General features: G+C 38.7%; 1 protein-coding gene across 1 annotated transcript in view; it reads right to left on the bottom strand.

Moving 5' to 3' along the window:
• LOC149228537 (serine/threonine-protein kinase STY46-like) overlaps nt 1–22362 on the bottom strand; it is a 452429-nt gene that overhangs the window by 397987 nt on the left and 32080 nt on the right. Inside the window, exon 2 of the mRNA XM_089380800.1 lies at nt 3432–3546. Within this exon, the coding sequence (XP_089236926.1) occupies nt 3432–3546 (115 nt within the window). The remainder of the gene's footprint in view (nt 1–3431; nt 3547–22362) is intronic.

Below are 22362 nucleotides of genomic sequence, written 5' to 3'. Positions count from 1 at the left end.
AGTCTCCTGGTACAACAAGGAATAGAAGGCAATTGCATTGAGTTCTACAGATGTCAAGTACATGGCAGCCAATATGGTGACATGTTGCTGGAAAATTGGGAGGCTTAACGATTAAATTAGATTTCCCTTTCCTTGATAATTGTTTATGAAATTTGTTGGCTTCTTATTAATTTAGTTATGTGTTTCTTCATCAAACATTTATCAAACATAAAACATGAAGATCACAGTATACAAAAAAACACAAGATATAGGCGGGGCTCCAAGCCAGGGCAAAAACCCCTCCAAGGAGAAAACCCATAAAATCTATTATTATAGAATCAGATCAAATGTGATATCCAAGACCCATCACCACAGAAAACTTCACCCTCTAGATGCCAAGTCAGACCTTCCTTCTTTCCAATAGATCCATTAGCAAGAGACCAGCAACAAGAGATGTACCAAGGCAGATCTTCCACAGATTCTAGCTCAAGAAGATGTCCTCTCTCTCAGACTTCGGCTCTCCACTTCTTCTCTGCCCTTTCTGCGATATTTCATATCACAAATCATCAAGTGTGTGTCCAAATGAGCTCCATCTTCCCACTATTTATATATTTCAAAGGGGGTGTAAATAGACACATCCAATGGGGCAGGGTCGACTTGACATTCGAGGGGTTTCTATCACAAAATTACATTTAAAAAATCCTTTTTCTTTTTCTTTTACAATAGGTCCAAAATAGGACTTTGACTCCTTGACTCACAACCTAGAAGCATGAAGAACATGCTTTTTCTAAAATAATAATTGTCTTTTTCTTTTCATAAAATAGTACAAATTATGAAGACTGAAACTAGTCACATTCCCCAACACATGCGAGGCTATTTGGCTTCGGAAACTTCTTGTTGGCCCTTTTTATCAGGAGCTAGAGTTTACAGTGATTTACTTTGATAATCAAAATTGTATCGAACTCTCTAAGAATCCAGTGTTTCATGACAAGTCGAAGCTCATTGAGACTAAGTACCACTTCATCAGAGATTGTGTGTAAAAGGAGGCAGTGAAGTTGCAATATGTTCCTACGGGCAAGCAAATAGCAAACATCCCGACCAAGGCCTTGATAAAGGGCAAGTTTGTATTCTTCAAGGATAAGTTAGGTGTTGTGTAGAACACCTTCCTCGCTAAGAGGAAGTGTTGAGTTTGTAGCTTGGAAGGTGGTTCTACATGGATTAGGTGCCATGACATGCATTGAACCACCTCAATTATCTTCTACGGAAATTATTTCATGAATTTCCTAAGTCGAGACTTTAGACGGCATCTTAATTTAATTGTTGATTACCTTTTTGTAAAAAGGCAAAGTAAACGACAGATTAAGTCGTAGCTGTTGATCTCCGTGAGTAGAGATCTAATCTCAACCGTAGAGATTAGGGATTTTGATTGAGATTAGGGTTTAAGAGTTTTAAATAGGGAGATCAAGCTATAGGACACAAATATTGAGTGGCAAGAGTTGGGTATTCAATGTAGCGCAGTATTTGAGCAGTGAGAGTGAGGAAGAGCTAGGTCAAGCTAGCAAGAGGCGAGATCAGGGTAAGTTCGAATAGCAGAGGGTCGTTTTACTCTTGGGCCATGTCAGTCAAGTTCCTTGTGTGTAGAAGAGCTTCTGCTAGGCCGCACATGTGGGTTGTACAAGGGCCAAGTGAGTGTAGAGATCAATTTGATTTGCTATGTAAATTTCTGGAGCAATTTCTTGTAAGTCTGCTATAAAAAAAATATTTCTCCTGAAGCTGAATAAGAAGCCCAACGTTTGTTGGTTTTCCCCACACTGGGGTTTCCAGGGTAAATCTGTGTTATTTCATTGCATGTGATTGGTTTCGTGTGATTTTGCTTCCGTTATTTACTTGGTTAAATAACCCAGAGTATTTGTTGTTACAAATCAGACTAGAAAATATTGTTTGTTTCTGTTTTGTGAATATTTGTTGTACTGCAAATCTGTAACTGGCTTATAAGAAATTAACACATACAAGTAATAAAGTCATCCAAAACATTCCCCCAAAGAAGCATCTTCCATTGTAAGAATAGGGACATTTCAAGATATAGATCCCGATAAAATGATTATCCGCCACTTTCATAGCATACAAGGAAGTGACCATTGGAAAGTAAAAGATGACAATTTAAAGACATTTATCTAAAGGCATTGACATCCAATATTCCAAACCCATTCACTTAAAATTTTCTATTCTAATGCTTACAAGTCAATATCCATCCATATTATGAAACTTTGTGGAAAATGGCATTTAGGGTTACTATGATTCTTGCTCAACAAGACTATCCTCTACTTTGATCGTATCTTATGTTTTACCAAGGATCACAACATATGAATGCAAATCAAAACAACCATCAGTAGACTCTATGTTTTCCCTCCACCCTGTCCTAACCAAAGTGTGACCTGAAACATGGCCACAGGTTACCTAACCTGCCCTTCATGTATGTATGTGGAAAGAAACGTTTCATAAAATCTGTATCTGGGAAAACGCCATTAATGCTAATGATATTGTTACTCGAAGTTGACGAGCATCTAACTTCTCATTAAGTGGTGAAGAGAAGCAAAGATCAAAAGCTAAACAACGTCTGAGCCTTTTTTACAGTGCAAATAAATATATCATTGCACCCTCTTTTAAGAAATGCTTCATATATTAGTGCATGGAACAAACTATGGGGGGTGCTTCGGATATTTTCTGGATATGTCAATCTGCCAAAAAAATTGAGCATGGACAGTTTTCTGTGGAAGTCATGTCACTGCATTTCACAAAATTCAAACTGTCATTTGGCAACTCCAAGACACTAACTGCAACTACAGAAAATAAGTTAACAGAATATCTCTATGGCATGTGCAAATGATATACTTCTTAAAAAATTATCTTGGCCTTGAAATGAGAAAAGGGGCTTACTCTTACAAAAACTGTCAATATACCCTGGCCTCCAAGGCTCCACCTCTTATTGGAAGGTAAATGCAGTTAAACATGAAAGAAAAGGATTCCTGGGCTGCTCAGAGGCCACAACCTTATAGTAGTACTCTATCAGATTAAGAACCTTTAGTCGGTGCCCAAAACCTATTTTCTAATGCACTTGACACAGAACTATCTTCTATTACTAAAACTATGTCATAAAAAACAATCAACTAGGGTACACCTGTTAAGACCCTATTTATGCATGATTGAAATCCACATCAAAATGACATCAGGAATGGTTCACACTTGATCACTATAATTTTGGTGTGTTTTAATTATTTGCAAGTCCTTTATAAACTAATTAAATAACTATACATCTTGGTAAGAATTTTATCAATACATCTGTTTTTTATTCTGTGTCATTCAGTTTTAAATCCAACGAAAACGAAAACAAATAAACATTCCTACAGATTCTTCAATTTGGCCAGCAAAAAAAAATATTGATATAGACTTACATTGACAACCCGAACATCAAATGCAGGTCTGTTTGCTGGATCTTCCGCCAATTGCAATAGCCTTTTATGAGTGAGAACATCTTCAGCCCTCTCAGTATTTACATCCAATGCATACCTTTTGTAAACCAGAAAAACACAAGCAGATTCAACTACAGTGCATACCGAATGCTGTTTCAAGTTTCCATCTTAATATCATATGCTGTAACAAATATAACATCCAGAAATATATTCTTCAGAATCTCCACAGCAATCATGTATCTTTCACATTAAGCACAATGTTCCTTTGGCCTGAGAAAAAGTTCTTCAAGCATTTGTCTGAAACTATATTTTGGTCACCCTATTATGTTTGTAGTTTGTAGTTGCACCAAACATTTCCTAAGTAACAAGTTCCTATTGTCTAACACATTCTTTTTCATTTTTTGCAGCGCACATAATTGTAGCCTAAAATTAAGAGATTTAGATTTTCAGACATATGAAATGAAATAATGAGCACAGATATTTCCCAAATAATGACCACTTAGTGGAAAGGGAGCTCTGGCCCCTTGGTCAAACAAACTAGGCAATCAATCAAGCTTTTTTACAGGGATATGCTGATACACAGTAAGGGACAGTCTGTTATAGTCAGCATTCAGCACAATTCTGGGTAGAGCCCATCTCCTATTAAGGTAAGTTCTGTTACCCTTGCAATAACATGGTGACTCAGGCCCCATGGAAGTGAATGTGAAAATTCATTTTATTTCTTAAACACAATTCTAAATCTGTATATCAAATATGTCAGTATTTCAGAGATGTATAGGATTTATCACATGCAGGAGCATGCCTTTATTGAAAGGCTTAGAAAAAAAATAGGTTTAACTGCTTTTAAGTATTATTAGGGATCTGCTTTTGACATGCAGATAAAAGAGCATTTTATTTATTATCTATATTTCTGAAGCTAATTTCTGAGGGTTAGTGGGAAAAAAATAGGCAAAGTCACTATTTGAAGGGCTGAGAAGTATGTTTCTGGTTTCCTTGCATTAAGTGCTACTAGAGCAGGTTCTGATTTTAGTGGGCAGCAACAAGAGAACAAAATATTTGAGTTGTGAAAAGATTTTCTCTGAAAATAGCAAAAATATGCCCCAAAAGAAGACAGAAGATTTTACATAAGAAGTCATTGCTTTGAAGATATGTAAGATAATATTATTTTCTTGATGTCCAGTGAATGACCACAGCGGTAGATCAATGGGACTCAGACGTGGAACCAGTGTGAGTACATACTGGGAGTGCAAAAGCAACTCCTACACTTAATCTACAATATGTATTCTGCAAAATAGGATTGTGAGTTATGACTAGTTGGCAAAGTCTAGGCAGTTCAAGGCTTGAGCCAATCAACAGCTATGGGAGGGACCACAGGTTGCAAGGAAGAAACATAATCTGCAACAAACTCACCATCTGAGGGCTTTAGAGAATTATTAAAATGACCCAAATATGATGGTGATCATGTCCCCCTTTAAATATTCAATACTATTTCTGACAAATTCTTTCAAGAATTTTTCTTGTAAACCCTTGGCAAATTAAATTGCAAATAGAACAGATAATTTTCTGGAAATGTCCCTTTTTAAATTATGATAATTTCAGGACAATTTCTGCAACGAAAATACACCATAAAAATTCACCAGAAACAAAGAAAATTGTCAGCCTTTAAATTACCAATTCAGAAATTTGAAGAGAAAATAAGGCAAAAACCCCAATTTATTTATTAAATAATCTAGAGAGGGGATTACATCAATAATTCTCAGGAAAACCCGGTACCAAAAACTCTGTCAGTTTCTTCTGGATTCCATGCGATCTTCAAACCCCAGCAACTACCTCAATCCAATTCAGCCTTCATAAATTCGGCATCCTCCAGTGATGTACTATGATAGAACACGGCCTCCTCTTTTCTCCTGATGAAGAACCCGAAGTAGTTCTCCTTGTTAGAAAATGCAAATTGGCAGCAATTATAACTTATCTTCTTAACCTTGATACTTGCTTGTGAATCTTAGTTATCTTCTTCATGTTCTTTAGTTAGATTTGTTAATCAAACGATATCAAGAAACTGCAACAACAAAAGAGGACACAGATATAGGCTCTCAGCCAAGGAAAAACCCCCCCAAGGGGAAAATCCGGAAACTTTTCTCTTCTTAGAATCTGATTCAAATGAGATACAAAGACCCAATCCCTAGACCAAGTCCTTCTCCCAATACTAAGTCGGCCCTTCCTCAAGTCTTTTATTGATTTTGTACCAAATTGCTTCTTCCTTGCAACTTCGACCTACCAGCTTCAGCAACTTCAACTTCCCAGCTATTGCTACTCGACCTGCAACTTTGGCCCAGCTACTTATTCCTTACGGCCTCTTGGAAACCCTAATACAGCCTCCTTCTAAGACCTACTTAAAGCAAGACAGCTCTCCCAAGGTCAACGAGGTCTAGACAAGGGTTTTCCCTCTTCCAGCTACAGATTCTGCACTTCGTCCTCCAGCAACTCGAACCTGCAATTTCAGCCTTCTACTGCAGCCCGGCAACTCCAAAATTTCACATGTGTGAGAGAGATAGAGCCCAAACACTAGATATTATGGCCTCCCAACGTCTTCCAGAACTTCGCTCTCCTTTTCCCAGCGTCCCAACTATAGATCGAACTCTTTCCTTGATAGATCGAACTTGTGAGTGTGTATCTTCAAATGAGATCGAACTGCTTCCTTTTATAGCCTTCTCAAGGGGTCGAATTCCCTCTTTTAGGCCAACTTGTACTCTTGAAGATTCCAGGACTTTCTAGACTCAAAAATAATTCTTTTTACAAATACAAATTGCCCGAAAGGGTCTTATAATCATGATGTTGACTCCATTGACTCATGACAATAACGCCTAAGGCCTAACAAACCCTAGAAGCACAAAGAACATGCTTTTACCTAAAATCCCATCAATAATGAGCATGAACCCCATGCTTTCATAATAATAATTTTTCTTTTCTTTTTCTTGTTTGTTACATAGGATACATATTGAAATGAGTACAACAATTATGAAGACCGAAGCTAGTTACATTTCTCAACACTCCCTCTTAACTAGGGAGGTATTCATAATTGTACAATTAGTAAAACATCACATCTCAAACTAAAGAGTTCTCAAGAAGAGTCAGATTGATAAGCCATACTATAAGCAACATCATCATGACTGGCATTGTCCTTGAGGCCTAACTGGACAAGCTCTTTCTTAATCAAGAGCATTATGCAAGGAGATTTTATGTGTGATACCGCACTACCTCTCTAAGGTACATACCCCATCCGGATGTCCACAAGGTATGTCCTTTTAGGACTATTCTTATCATGGATCTCCATCCTTGAGTCCTCAGAGAATATCGGTCCTCTTCAACCACTCTTCTCTTGGATTCATGTCCAATCCTCAAAATGTGTCGATCCCGGGGACTACTGCCTCTCTTGGATTCAAATCCTCAAAGAGTATCGATCCCTTTTCCTTTCCTGGATGGTCTATCCTCAAGGAAACCACAAATGCTTATCCAATCCTTCGTCATTCTTTCTTCACCACCAAAAGAAGAGAATGCACATGTGATGTCCAACATCGCTCCCTCTCAAACCAAAGAGTACATCCCTATTCTCCTTTGATACTGAGAATAGGACCTTGCTCCTATTCAAGGAGACTCATTTGCTTCCTCTTAAACTAGAGGAGGTTCCTTCCTTTCACTAATGGAAGCCAGCACCACAAGCCAGACTGCTTGTCTTCATCAGAGTATCGGCTACCGGTTCTTCATAGTTACATGGTTCCTTCTTTCCTTTGCATTGAGTTTGCTTCTTTTCGAGGTATAATGGAACCATCTCCATTATTCGTTCTTGTGACAAGATCCAAATCATCTTCCTTGCTCATCACTTTCTTCTTCAATCATGAAGGCATTCCATTGGGCCTTCCCAATCTTCAATATGAAAGTGACCTTCAAGTTATCTTCTCGCACAGCTACCCTTCCAATCCCAAGATGGACTCATCTCGACTTCATAGTTGCCAGGTGACAAATATTGAGCTTCCCTCAATACTTTTCATCCATACAGTTGACTTTGCCTCAACTGTCATCATATATTCCTGCACCATTCTACCAAATAGCAAAATAATATGTTAACCAAATAACCAAACCAAAAATGAAATAGAATTACCTCACCATGGTGACCTTCGCATACCATCAACATCCTCATGGTGATTTCTAGAGTTTGCAAGTCTAACATGTCTTGTTAGAACATTTTTGAATTATTTTTGATAAGTTGTAGGTGTCCCTCAAAAAGATTCCACCATTTTACCAAAAGACAAGTATTTTGTTCTTTGTTTCATCTTTTCATGTTTGGTTTCCTCCTCACATCAAGATTTGCTTGTATTGTATGCTAATAACCTTTTCTTTATATTTTCCTTGGTAGGAAAGGTTGTAGAATACACAAAGGTTATGGAGGAGACTTAAAGCATGGAAGAATTTTTGTTGCAAAGGAAGCCTTTCAAGAACTAATGTCTTACAAAGTTTGTTAAAGAACAACAATTCAAGGTATGTCCTAAACTGCAAGTTTTGTTACAAGGTTCTCTTCATAGAAAAGGTATGTTCATTTTCTTTTGAAATTTCTTTTACATTACTAACATCATTATTTCTAGGGTTTTGAATCTTAAAGATTCTTGTTAGGGTGATTAATCATTAGACTGAATCTACCCTCCTTATACTATCACTTGTCATTAGATCATTCTTGTGAAACCCTAACCTTTAGGGTTCACTATGAACCCTATCCTCTTGATGATAAGAGTATGTCAATGTTGATTATGAAACGCTAGTCTTCTTCAAAGGTTTATTGATAAAGTCTATAACATATGATGAAATCCTATTCTTTTGAAGTTTAAGATTTTGATAATGTTATGGTAAAAACCCTAGTCCTTTAGGGTTTGTTGTTAATATCAAAATGAAACCCTAGATCTTTAGGGTTTGGTGGGTTAGGGTTTATGAACAAAACCCTTGTAAATAACTATAGTAAGATACTAGGAAAGAAGTCCTAGGTGTATATTCTTCCACATGATTGAAACCCTAGTCTAGTCAAAATCGTTGTATATCCAACTCTGATGTATTGATGTTTGTATCTTGGGTTAATCTAGTAGATATTGTTGTGAAATGTTAAATTATGAAATCCTAGATATGTATATGCAAGTATGCTAACTTAATTATTGATACTCATGTTTTAATTTGTGAAATCTAGGGTTTGTAGCAAAACCCTAGTAGAGATTGATATTCTAGGATATGATGATATTGTTTTCAATGTGATTTAGTCTTGATGTTAAAATCTAGGGTTTGCAACAAACCCTAGTAGAGTCTAACATGTAACTCTAAAAGGATATTACTAAAACCTTCGATGAATAGTAGGATTGTTATTGTTAATATCTAAGGCTTCGTGGATTTATGACAAAACCCTAGCAAGAAGTTGAAGTCTAGAATATAAAACTTATGACCTTTGTTGATTATGAACCTAACTAGATTTAGGTATTTGATATCTAAAGCTTGAATATTTTCATGCTTCCATTATAATGACATGATTTTGATATGGTTAACTTCATGCTTCTATATATTTATATTTGGTTGTACTTTCTATTAAATTTTTGTAGGAACATATTCTTCAAGATGTTGGAGATGTTAGTAATTGAAGATGATGATGAGCATAATGTAGGAAGCTATAACAATGATCATGATCAAGATGTTGAAGAATGTAACTAGTGTCGGTCTTCATAATTGTATTTGTCATAATGAAATATATTTGTCAAAATAAAGAAAAAGAAATTTTATTATTAAAGAAATTGACTTATTAAAGCATGGGCTTCATGCTTGGGTCAATTGTTTTTAGGTCAAAGCCTCCATTGAAGGCTTATAGGATTTTTGTCAAGTGTCCTTGTCCATGTCATATTGTAAAAGACCCTTCTTGGTCTTTATTTGTCGAAGAAGAATTTTATTTTATTATATAATAGGTCAATTAGGCCTCCTCCACGAAGTCGGCCTCAAACTGGACAAGTCAACCTAAACAGAGGGGAATAAACTCCTATATAAAGGTAGCAACTCGGCCTCATTTGACACTCACGCTCACAAGTTTGATCCGCAACTTTTGGGGCCAGAAAAAGTGTGAATTTCAAGGAAATAAGAAGAAAGGGCTACCAAAGAAGAAGGAGATCTCTCTCCAGCATAAGAAGTCTACATTCTTTCTCTCTCTCTCTCGTGTGAAGTTGTGAAGTTGTTGGAGGGGCCGAAAACTGCAGTGCTAAAGCTGGGCTGAAATTTTGAAGCTGGGGTCGAAATTTTGTAGCTGGGAAGTCAAATTTATGGATTGTTGTTGGGTTGAAGTTGTTGGATAAGAAGAGATTACTAAATCATCTTGGAAGGTTGACTTGGTGGATGAGGAAGGTCTTTTGGTCTAAGGTCTTGGTCTATCTCATTTTGAATCTATTAACGGAAGAGTTCTTTGACTGGGTTTTCCCTTATTTAAGGGTTTTAGCCCTAGCTGAGTGCCTACATCTGGTGTCCATGATCTTCATGTTTTTGTTTTGATAATTGCTTGATGAGAAGAAGATAGAGGAAGAACACAAAGAAGCTAATAAGAACATAATAATGTCACAAGTGATTATCAATATAAGAAAATATTTCAGTTTTTCTGATTTTCTAACATGGTATCAAAGCTAAGGTGAAAGAAAGAAGAAAAAGGCAACCTGAAAATCTATTGAAAGGAGAATAAGGTGTTTCAAGTTTAGGTCACAAGAAGTAGAAAATATCAATATGATAAAATCAATGAAGACATAAAACGAACTAGAAGGAGACTCCAACTACAAGGCATGGAAAAAGAGGATAGATCTTATCATCGAAAAGCACAAAGTATTGAATCTTGTTCAAGGGAAAATCAAGAAACCAACAAATGAAGCAGAGAAAGAGAAGTTTAGAGAATCTGAAATTGCAGCCATGAAACTATTAGTGGATGGACTAAAGGACAACTTAATTCCATACATTTCTGTTAAATTTTAGGTATGTTCTATGCTTAGAGCAATTTATTTCAATTTTCACAGTTAGCTCAATATCTTTTCCAGATTAGCAATCACATCAGCATTAAAGTAAACTACAGATAGAACATAAACATAAATCGCAGAAGACAAGCCAAGACAAGAGGGCACAAGATGTGGCGCTAGCCAAGGACAAACCCCAGTGTGGGGAAATCCTTGATCAATTCTTCTTATATTTTCTTCAATAGTTCAGCAGAGAGAGAGAGAGATAGTACATTTACAACAGAATTCAACACTTTGACTTATCTAGATAAGAGCATAAATCATCTCTTCAGAAGATGATACATGATATCAGTTGAAGACACGTTGCTTCAACTGATTCTCCAAGGTGACTCCTTCACCTATCATTGTGTTGCATCTCATCATCATCTTGCACCTCACCGTGTTGCGCCATGTTGCACCCATCATCACAATGCTAGACCTCATGAACATGTTGTACACTTCATACTGCTGCACCTGATGCTACATTGTTGTCCATTGTTGTACCATGCTAGTCACTATTGTCCTATGAGGCATACAGTTGTCCATTGTTCATTCCAAGTTTGCTTGTTGTCCCATGCATTTTTGCAGCGCTATGTAGCCTGTTGTCCCATGCATCTTTGTTGCACTAGTCACCTTGTTGTCCCATTTACTTTGCTGCACTAGTTAGCAACACCATGTAGCCAGCTCTCTTATTTAGCACAGTGTTGTCCCACTGTTAATGACATGGCCGTTCCATGTTTGCTTGCTTGCCTTAGCATACCTTTGTTGCTGTCTAATAGCCTTGCCATATTGTCGTCCATGACGCTGCACTACTGCGCTGCATCATTGGTTAGGGCATCACCCTACAACCCTTTATCTAGTTGTTGGCTACGGCCTCACACAGCAATTGTTGTAGCTTTCAGCGTCCCTCCAAACCTTCACCGCGCTGCCCTAAAACAGCGTCAATCTGCCCTTAAGCTTTGCGGCCTTACAGCCCTTCAATCCAGCGCTTAAAAAATACTTGTGAAGCCCTAAAACAGATCCGTTGCACCTACAGCAACTCGGCTTCTCTTCCAAAACTGCCACACTGCTCCTCAGCCTCCACACTCGTTGTTCCTCGGCCTAGTTTGCCCTGTTGTTCCTTGGCCTAATATGCCTAGCAATACACACTAGGAACAACCCTTAACTTACCCTCAAAACTGCCCTTTCTCACCATGCTGTCACCACAGCCCTTCACGCTGTCTAGGGCAGCCTCCACGCTGTCCCTTTGACCCTTCATACTGCGGCTAAGGCTCCACTATTCACACAGCTCTTCACGCTGTCTAGGGCAGCCTCTTTCTTCACTGCGTAGAGGCCAACGTATAGGTTAGGGCTTCTTCTTGATAGCATTATTGCTTAGGCAGCATATTTCTTCTTCTAGACTGCGTAGATACTAGGGTTGTCCTCCTTGTAGCATTAGGGCTTCTCACTTGACTATGTCATCTAGATTAGGGCAGTGTTCTTCTTCTTGACTGCGGCTAGGGTAGCCTCAATCCTCCAACGACTAGGGCTTCCACTCCTAGATTTCTCTTCCACTAGAAACCCAAAACAAGTGGAGAGAAATCAAGATAGAAGTGTGTGTGAGAAATGACTCTCAAGTCATCTCCTTTTATACTAAAACGTTGAGCACATGTGAGGTTTATTTGGTTGTTGGTCGACCTTGTCGAATTGTCTTATAACACAAATAAGTTCATAACTCCATAAATACTTATCGGAATCGGATGATCTTTAGATCAATCCCACACCTCTCAATGAGAGGGATCCAAGAAAAATATCAGTTGCCATAAATAAGATGACCCACAAGGAGTTTGGCCCTAGTTGCCAATTTTAACAATTTCCAACACAGATTTCATTCAAGAAATGTATGAGACTCTCTCCAAATTATTCATAATCATGAACATGGGTCAAATAGCAAACCTCAAGAATGAACCAAGAATTGTTAAGATGACGAATGATGATATCGTTTCATCATATTTTATAAGGATATCTAGAATCAGAGATGAACTCCAAGCAATAGATGAAGTTGTACCAGAAAAAGAGCTCGTAATCACTGCTCTTCTAGGACTACCGAAATCTTGGAGTGCTTTTGCATCAGGAATCAACAGTTGGAAGGATACACCAACATTTGAGCAAATGTGGAATGCATGCAGTCAAGAAGAAGCTTGAATATCGTTAATAATCAACAAGAAATAAGATGAAGAAGAAAACACCTCTAATGACTATTCTGCTCATCACAAGAAGGGAACCTTCAAGAAGTTCAAAGGACCAAAGAAGAAAGTTGACCTATCAAAAATTGAACGTTACAATTGCCATAAGATGGGTCATTATAAAGGTCAATGTCCCAAGAATCCAAGGAATGGGAAAAGAGAAACAGAACATGTGAATATTGTCGATGAAGCTCCACTAAAGAAGAACAAGATGGAAGAAGCTGAAGTCAAAGACTTATTTGCTAAGAACTCTTAGGGACACTATGTTAATTTTAGACAACAATGGTATGTTCTATGCTTTATAGCAATTTTACTTCAATTGCTATATTAGCCCAGTATCAATATTCAGATTAGCAATCACATCAACATAATAGTAAAATGCAAATAGAACATAAACACAAACAGTAGAAGACAAGCCAAGACAAGAGGACACAAGATGTGGCACCAGCCGGGACAAACCCCAATGTGGGGAAACCCTTGATCAAATCTTCTTTTAGTCTTCAATAGTTCATCAAAGGGAGATAGTACAATTTACAAATCTGATAATTTATAACAATAGCAAAAGAGCCCTAACTAGAAAAGTCAATGCTGGTCAACAGGGTAGATTTGACCCTCAACAAATCAGTCAACATCAGCCTCCAAACAACAAGATAAAGCAACCCTCAAAATAGTCAAATTCAACACAGTCAAAGTCTGGTCAAACAGCCCACTGCAGTCAACCCTAGCTGCAGTCAACGATGGTAAACACTTGGTCAAACTGTCTAGAAATTCGGTCTCCTGAAATTTTGGCCTCCTGAAATTTAACTCACCTAAAATTTCGGCCTCCTGAAATTTCGCTTCCCTGAAATTTCTCTCTCCTGAAATTTCAGACGTGTGGAGAGAGAGAGGCCCAAAAATCCTTACCTAATCAATGAGAGAGAGAGAAGTGTGTCTAAATGAGGCTAAGGCATCATGTATTTATATCAAACGTTGAGGATGAATAGATATGACTATTGGGCTTCTGAGCCTACATAAGTTTGTTGGCCGACCTTGACAATTTGACCATAATCAAAATAAATTCATAACTTCATTTGTACATGTCAGAATCGGATGATCTTTAGATCAATCCTACACCTTTCAAAGAGAGGAATGCAAGAAAAATATCCGCTGTCATAAATAAGATGACCCATGTGGAGTTTAACCCTAGTTGCCAATTTTAACACTCTCTCTCAACTAGGGAGAACTCCATCTGCTAATCCATCTGCCAATCTGTACTATCTCGGCCATCAATGCACTGCTCTGCTCTGCTAAACTATGAAGAAGTGATCGAGAATGTAACATACCATTATCTATTGACCCGAGGTTAGTCCCAATCAAAGGAGAGTGTGTCATACCACTCTTACTGACCCAAAGTCAGTTCCAATCAAAAGAGAGTGTCTCATACCACTCTTACTGACCCGAAGTCAATTCCAATTGATCCCAGATCAATATCAGTCATCCTAGCATAGGGAGTACGGTAGTACATGATGCGTCCATCGATAGTACTATGGTCCCTATCCTCATTTCCCTACTCATTATCCAGATGAGAGGTACTTCCCATGAGTCCCAGACTGCATGTCTCAGCGAGAGAAGGATGAACCACTCATCCTGCCTACATGTTGCCAAGGGATATCGCAGAGGAAGGCTGAACCACTCACCCTATACATAGCAAACCATTAGGGAAAGGTTGCACCACTCACCCTATGGTTGCTCATTGCTCCAAGAAGCACCCCAAGGCCCCCGGAGCTCCCAGAGCTCAATTTCCATCTCATACAGGACCCTCATAAGAGGGTCTCTCCACGACTACAAGTCGTTCTCGGAAGGCCAAGAACTTGACCTTCCCCAAGGGCTTTGTCAGAATATTGGCGACCTACTCATCAATCTCAATGTGATGGAGCTTTATTGCTCCTCGTTGGACCATATCCCAGATAAAGTGGTACCTTATATCTATATGCTTGGAGCGATCATGAAACATGGGATTCTCTGATAATCGGATCCCACTCTGGTTGTCGCAGAGGATAATGGTGGTATCCAGCGCATGTCCAAATAGCTCACTGAAGAGCTTCCTCAACAAGACAGCTTCACATGAGGCCACACTAGCAGTTATGTATTCGACCTCGGTGGTGCTCAAGGCAACCGATTTCTGCTTCCTGCTCATCCAGCATATCGAAGCAGAACCCAAAGAAAAACAACATCTAGAAGTGCTCTTGTGATCCACCACACTGCCAGCCCAATCAGCATCAGAATAACCATGTAGCCTCACATCTCCGGCAGTGTATCTCAGTTCATGAGTGATTGTGCCCCAAAGATATCTCAGAAGATTCTTGGCACCAATCCAATGTATATGATGAGGCTCAACCATATATTGGCTCAATGTGTTAACTACAAAACATATGTCCAGACAAGATTTCACCAAGAACATCAGTGCTCCTATGAGTTGACAATACTCAGAAGCATTTCCCAATTCAGGTCCAGTAGCACTACCACATAACTTCTTAAAGTTCCATTGGAGTAGTCACAGGCTTGCAATCCACCATCCCCAATCTTTCCAATATCTTCACAACATATTTTCCTTGAGAGAGGAAATTTTCACCTGGATTTTACCAGACCTCCAACCCTAGGAAATAGTGCATGGGTCCTAGGTCCTCCATCTCAAATTCGGAAGCCAACTCCCTCTTACATTTGTGAATGAGAGGGTCTGCACTTCCGTCAGCTCCATGCTTGATTTTGTAGAGCCACTTAGAGGTGATAACCGATTTGTCCTGAGGTCTAGGGACCACATCCCAGACATCATTCTTCATAATTGACTTGTATTCTTCATTCGTAGCATCCTTCCATACTTGATGCTCCACAGCTTCTTCGAATAATGAAGGCTTATTTTGAATGATAGTGCTCATGGCGGTCAAGTATCCTTGATACCTCGGCTTCTTGCTTTCACGAAAAGTCCCCCTTTGTGCAATATGTCTCTCGGCATCTTCAAGAGTCTCCCTAAGCCATGAGGGTCTCACTTTGGAGGAGGAAGGCTCATGAGGAGTAGGATCTATAGGATCCATAGGTTCATCAACATCAGGCATCATTTCGTCCTATTTTTCACCCTGATTTCTGGTGTTAATTTCTTTGTCTTTCCTTAGGATAGGAAGGTTGTTGATCTTCCTAAGGGCCATATCTTCGTCGAAGGTGACATCATGACTTATCTCAACTTCCTTTTGACCAGCCACATAAATTCTATATCTCTTAGAATTTTCACTATAGCCCACAAAGATTCCTTTCTTCCCAAATGCACCCAATTTGCTTCTTTTCTCTTTCGGCACATGAAAATATACGGGACTTCCAAAAATTCTAAAATTAGAGACATCGGGTTTCTTACCAGTGAACATTTCTTCGGGAGTCTTAGAGTCCAATGCTTGATGAGGGCATTGGCTTTGAACAAACACGGCGGTATTTGCACCTTCAGCTCATAGGAACTTCGGAAGGCCTTGATCATGAAGCATGGCACGAACTGCTTCTACAATAGAGCAATTCTTCCTTTCAGCCATGCCATTCTGCTCAGGAGTGTATGGCATTGTAGTCTCCCTCTTAATGCCAGCTTCTCTGCAATAATCTTGGAATTCATTGGATTCGTACTTGGTCCCATTATCAGTCCTCAATATCTTGATTTTCTTCTTGGATTGGTTTTCGATCAAGGATTTGAAGTGTCAAAACCAGGTGAACACTTCATCCTTCTTCTTCAAGAAGTACATCTAGGTCTTGTGAGAATAATCATCCGTAAAGGTGAGATAATATAAGTATCCTCCCAAAGAGTTTACGAGCATCATACCAGATATGTCGGAGTGGACCAATTGCAATATATCTGGGGTCTTGCTATTACTTGAGGGGAATGGTCCCGTTGTAAGTTTTCCTTCGGCACATCCGAACATACACCTTCATGTTGAAGTTTCTAAGTCTAACATTTAGAAACCCTCCATGTACTTTCTGATTTATTCCTTCCTACTTGTTCTGATTAATTAACAAGTTATTTACCATGTAAATACTGAAAATAAACACAAGTACATGCTCAACACATTACAGATCATCAACTGAAGGAAACAAAAACAAGCACACAAATGACACCGTTACTTTTGGACTAATGTCCCCGGAAAAACCCAATGCGGGAAAACCGGTGCAGCTATCTGAGGATTTGATTTATTAAGCAATTTCAGAATACAATATGGGTGCCAAATCCGGCATACCCAACAGAGAAAACTCTCGGCAATAGTACCTCTCCTTAGGAGACAGATGCTCCGGCTGAAACCCCGGATACTCCAGCAGCTCCTCAGCTCCAATCTGCCCCACGAAAAACCCCAGAGTCATCCTCTCCTGCCCTCTGCGTCAGCTTTCTCGGTTGTTCCTGCTTCTGCCCTCTACGTCAACTTTCCCGGCTGTTCTGACAATTCTCGGTTGTTCCGGCTGCTCTCGACAGTTCTGGCAACTGCCCTCTGTGTCAGCTTTCCCGGTTGTTCCGGCAGTTCTGGCTTCTACCCTCTGCATCAGCGTTCCCGGCTGTTCCGATGATCCTCCCGGCACTATCTCTGCCTCTCTGCTTCTGTATTCACTGCCCCTCAGCTACCACTCCAATCACTCTCTCAACTTTCTCAGCAAACCCAGCCCCAAAAAGTCGAAAACTTGATCTCTTGGTGTGTTCTCCAAGTGACTCTCAAGCCTCCTCTTATACTTTTCTCGTTGACATATCAACGACTGAGATTAAGTCCCTAATCGACGGCTAAGATTAGATTTGCCTTGATCCATGTCTTTTGGACCATTCTAAAACAGTTTTATATTAATTCACATTAATATTTTAATTTCCCTAAGTTTAGACTTAGGGACTCCATTAAAAATATTAATTATTTTAATATCTCCCAAACTCTTTAGAATCTGCCCAAACCCTTTCTGGGTATTGGAGATCTCATGTGCCTTAACCTCTCCACCAAATTTCATGGCTAGAGCACATCCGATGCTAACCCATATCAACACTTCATGCTCTACTTTGAACTCGGGCATACCTGTCACCATCTGTCTCACATCGGGTTGAGCAAACCTCTGGTGCCATAGTCTAGATTGTAGAGATGTGTCGCAAGACATGGCTCCCAATGGACTTCCTCCAACTTGATACAAAGTGTCAACCCTAACCCAAGAGTAAAAGCAACTTTAAAATTTATTTTCCAAACACGTACCTTTCCATCGATGAATGCCACCTTGAATCCTTTGTCCTCCATGGCTGAAATGGACACCAGGTTCTTCTTGAGATCAGGTACATATAGTATTTCTTGCAAATGAATAGTGTTACCTTAATTCAATTTAAGGGTAACATTTCCTACTCCCTTCACGGGATAGGTGGCATCATCTCCAAGGATGATCTCCAAGTTTGTCTCCTTTTCTATTAGATTAGAGAGGGATTCCTTCTATCCGGTGAAGTTCCTTGAGGCACCACTATCAATTAGCCAATTTTCCCAAAGTGTCCAGAGGAGAGGCAGTGGAGAGGACCGACATAAGATAGTACTCTTTTTGCTTATTGTTAACAACATTTGATTTTTCATACCTAGAGTTCCTTGATTTCTTGGAGGGTCGACCATTTCCTTGATGTCCCGCATTCCTTTTTCCTTTGCCATTGGACCTGCCATTGCTTTGATTGTTGTTGTTGAAGTTGCCCCTGGAATGATTGTGATCGTCATCATGCGACATGTCCCTTCTATTTGGACACTCCCTTGCATAGTGGCCAAACATATTGCAAACAAAGCACCTGCCCTTCCTTCCTCCCTTAGATCCAAGCCTTCCATGGAAATGACCTTTAGACCCTGCATTATTTCTCCTTTTGGCATGAGCGAAGAATGCAGTGGGGTTGCTTCTATTAGAATGCATTTCTTGCTCCACCATTCTTGTTTCTTCTTGAATGCATCTCAACGTCAATTCTTCAAACCCTGGAATTCGATCATTGTTGAGTATAGTGATTCTAAATACATACCACTGAGGTGGGAGTCCTCCAAGGGTGGTGAGAGTAAGTTCCCTATCAGGAATGACTTCTCCAATCGAGAGTAGATCATTCTTGATCTCAATAATCCTCAAGAAATAGGATTGAATGTCCTCGCCCTTGCCCTTCTTAATATCCTTCAACTTATTTTTGAGAAAATAGAATTTGATTAGCATTACTAACCTTGAACATGTCGACCAACTTGCTGTAGATCTCCTTAAAGGTCTTCAATTCGGAGATGTAGGCCACCAGATGCTTGTCAATGGAATCCCTGATAATCTTCTTTGCTTCAACTTCAGCCCTATTGTACTTGGTCTTTAGAGCAGTTGGTGCATTTGAAGGAGGTTCAAGGATTTTAACCTACACATAGTCGATCATTTATTTTTCTTCCAAGGTTAAATCAAGAGACATCTTCCATCCATGATAGTCAGATTTATCATGGAGCTTGTCTTTAGCCAGGAAGTAGGATGAGGAACCCATTGAGCCTTTTTTAAATTTTCCCTTGTACAACTGTCTTTGGTGATTGCTCTTTCACTCTTGCTTGGGCTTTGTCTTCACCTCAGCTCTGATACCATGTTGATTTTAGGCAACAATGGTATGTTCTATGCTTTAGAGCAATTTTACTTCAATTTCTTTATTAGCCCAGTGTCAATATTCAGATTAGCAATCACATCAAGATGATAGTAAAATGTAAATAGAACATAAACATAACAGTAGAAGACAAGCCAAGACAAGAGGACACAAGATGTGGCACCAGCCAGGGACAAACCCCAATGTGGGGAAACCCTAGATCAAATCTTCTTTTAGTCTTCAATAGTTTAGCAAAGAGAGATGGTACATTTTACAAATCTGATAATTTATAACAACGGCAAAAGAACCCTAACCAGAAAAGTCAACGCTAGACAACAGGGCAGATTTGACCCTCATCAAATCAGTCAACTTCAGCCTCCAAACAGCGAGATAAAACAGCCCTCAAAACAATGAAATTCAGCCTAGTCAAAGTCTAGTCAAACAACTCACGTGCAATCAGCGCTAGCTGCAGTCAACGCTGGTCAACACTTGGTCAAACTGTCCAAAAATTCGGTCTCCTGAAATTTTGGCCCGCTGAAATTTCTCTCTCTTGAAATTTCAGCCTCCTGAAATTTCTCTCCCCTGAAATTTCGCTCTACTGAAATTTCGGACGTGTGGAGAGAGAGATACCGAAAAATCCATACCCAATCAATGAGGAGAGAGAGAGAAGTGTGAAAATGACTGTGTCCAAATGAGGCTAAGGCATCATGTATTTATAGCAAATGTTGAGGATGAATAGACGTGATTGTTGGGCTTCTGAGCCTACATAAGTTTGTTGGTTGACCTTAACAATTTGACCATAATCAAAATAAATTCATAACTTCATTTGTACATGTCAGAATCGGATGATCTTTAGATCAATCCTACACCTCTCGGAGAGAGGAATCCAAGAAAAACATCAGTTGTCATAAATAAGATGACCCATGTGGAGTTTGGCCCCAGTTGCAATTTTTAACACATTATCCCTTGCATATCCTTCTACTTTAAGTTTTGCAATGTTTTTCCTTTATGTTTTGATTTCTAGAGTTTGTAGGTCTAGCATGTCTTGTTAGAACATTTTTTAATTAATTTGATAGGTTGTCATTTTACAAAAGATAAGTATTTTGTTCTTTATATCATCTTTTCATGTTTGGTTTCCTCCTCACATCAAGACTTGTTTATATTGTATACTAATAACCTTCTCTGTATATTTTCGTTGGATAAGAAAGTTTGCTAAATGCTCAAGGGTTATGGAGGAGACTTCAAAGGATAAACTTGAGGCATGGTAGAAGTTCTATTGCAAAGGAAGCCCTTCAACAATTGATGTCCTACAGGGTTTGTTAAGAAACAACTCAAGGTATGTCTTAGACTATAAACTTTGTTATAAAGTTATTTTTATGTAAAAGGTATGATCATTCTTCCTTTATTTGTTTTACATTACTGACATCGCTATGTCTAGGGTTTTGAATCTACCCTCATGATATTATTTGATCACTTATGTGTAACCCTAACCTTTAGGGTTCACTATAAAACCCTAGCCTCTTGTTGTTAAGTTTATGTCAATATTGATTATGAAACCCTAGTCTACTTAGGGTTGTTATTCTTTTGATGTTTAGGTTTTAGTATTGTTATGATAGAAACCCTAGTTCTTTAGGGTTTGTTGTTAATGTCTAAGTTATGTATTGAAACCCTAAATCTTTAGGGTTTGGTGAACTAGGGTTTATGAGCAAAACTTTGTAATGCTTATAATAAGATCCTAGGAATGAAACCCTGGGTGTGTATTCGTCCGATCGAAACCCTAGCCTGAATGAAATTGTTGTATACCTAATTTTGATGTATTAATGTTTGTGTCTTAGGTTTACCTAGTAGGTCTGGATATTGATATGAGATGCTAGTACATGATAATGTGATCCTAGATATGAATATGCAATGATGCTCATGTTTTAGTTTATGAATTCTATGGTATGTAGCAAAGCCCTAGTAGAAATTGATATTCTAAGGGATGATGATGTTTAGTTTTATGATAAAATCTAGGGTTTGCAACTAACCCTAGTAGAAGTCTGACAAAAAAAAGCATATTGTTCATGTAAAGACCTATGATTGGATTGTTATTTGTTTGAAATCTAAGGCTTTTTGTCTCGAAGATGAAGTCTAGGATTTGTGACAAAAACCTAGCAAGAAGTTGAAGTTTGGTATGTAAAGAGTTGTAACTTCAGGTGTTTAATGTCTAAAGTAAAAATACTTCCATTGTAGTAACATGATTTTGATATCGTTACCTTCAATGCGTCTATATGTTTTTTGTTGTACTTGGTATTAAATTTTTGTAGGTACATAATCTTCAAGATGTTGAAGATGTTCGTAAGTATAAGTGAGGATGACTTAATAATATTGATAAGCATGATGAAGGAAGTTATGATGATCAAGATAACCTTGATACCGTAAGAAGAAATGAATGCCATGAAAGGTTCTTCAATGTTATAAAAGAAGGAAGTGGTTGATCTCCCTAAGTTAAGAGGGAGTTTGGATAGAAGAAAGGGTATATCTCCAGAGTTAAGAGGGAGGGGCATATTATGACAGTGAATATACCTTGAAGTAAGCAAAAGTATCATAGATGAATGTTCATAAAGTTGCAAACAAAAGACTTGAGAAGATCTAAAGATGAATTTGATGTTGCTAAAGGAATGAAAGAAGAAGAAAAGCTTTCGACAAATTGCATATGGATAACTTGATGACGAAAGTAGCATCAGATTGATTGAAGACCCCGAAAGGTTTGTATTTACTTGTATGTATACTTGAAGGTTTATTATTGATTGGGGTTGTGATTGTCTAGGTAAATCTCTCCATAAAAAGGTTGAACACTCTGCAAGCATGCTTGGACAAATGGATATATCTAGTTTGTTAAGGAGAGTTGAAGCATCTAATGGTGGATGTTTGGGAGGACATCTAGCCAGCCTATGTGTTGATGTCCAAATCCCGAAGAGGGATAGTGGCGTTGGTCATGGAGCTCTGACCTTGGATACGCACCTAGATCCCTGAGTTGATGGTTAGCTATTAAGCCTAATGGTACC

This window comes from Pinus tabuliformis, chromosome J (genome assembly GCF_031772625.1).
Source record: "Pinus tabuliformis cultivar Carrire ecotype Pingquan chromosome J, CPIR1, whole genome shotgun sequence".
Classification (NCBI taxonomy): domain Eukaryota; kingdom Viridiplantae; phylum Streptophyta; class Pinopsida; order Pinales; family Pinaceae; genus Pinus; species Pinus tabuliformis.
Note: the sequence above shows the minus strand (reverse complement) of the source record. Positions and strands in the feature narration are given on the sequence as shown.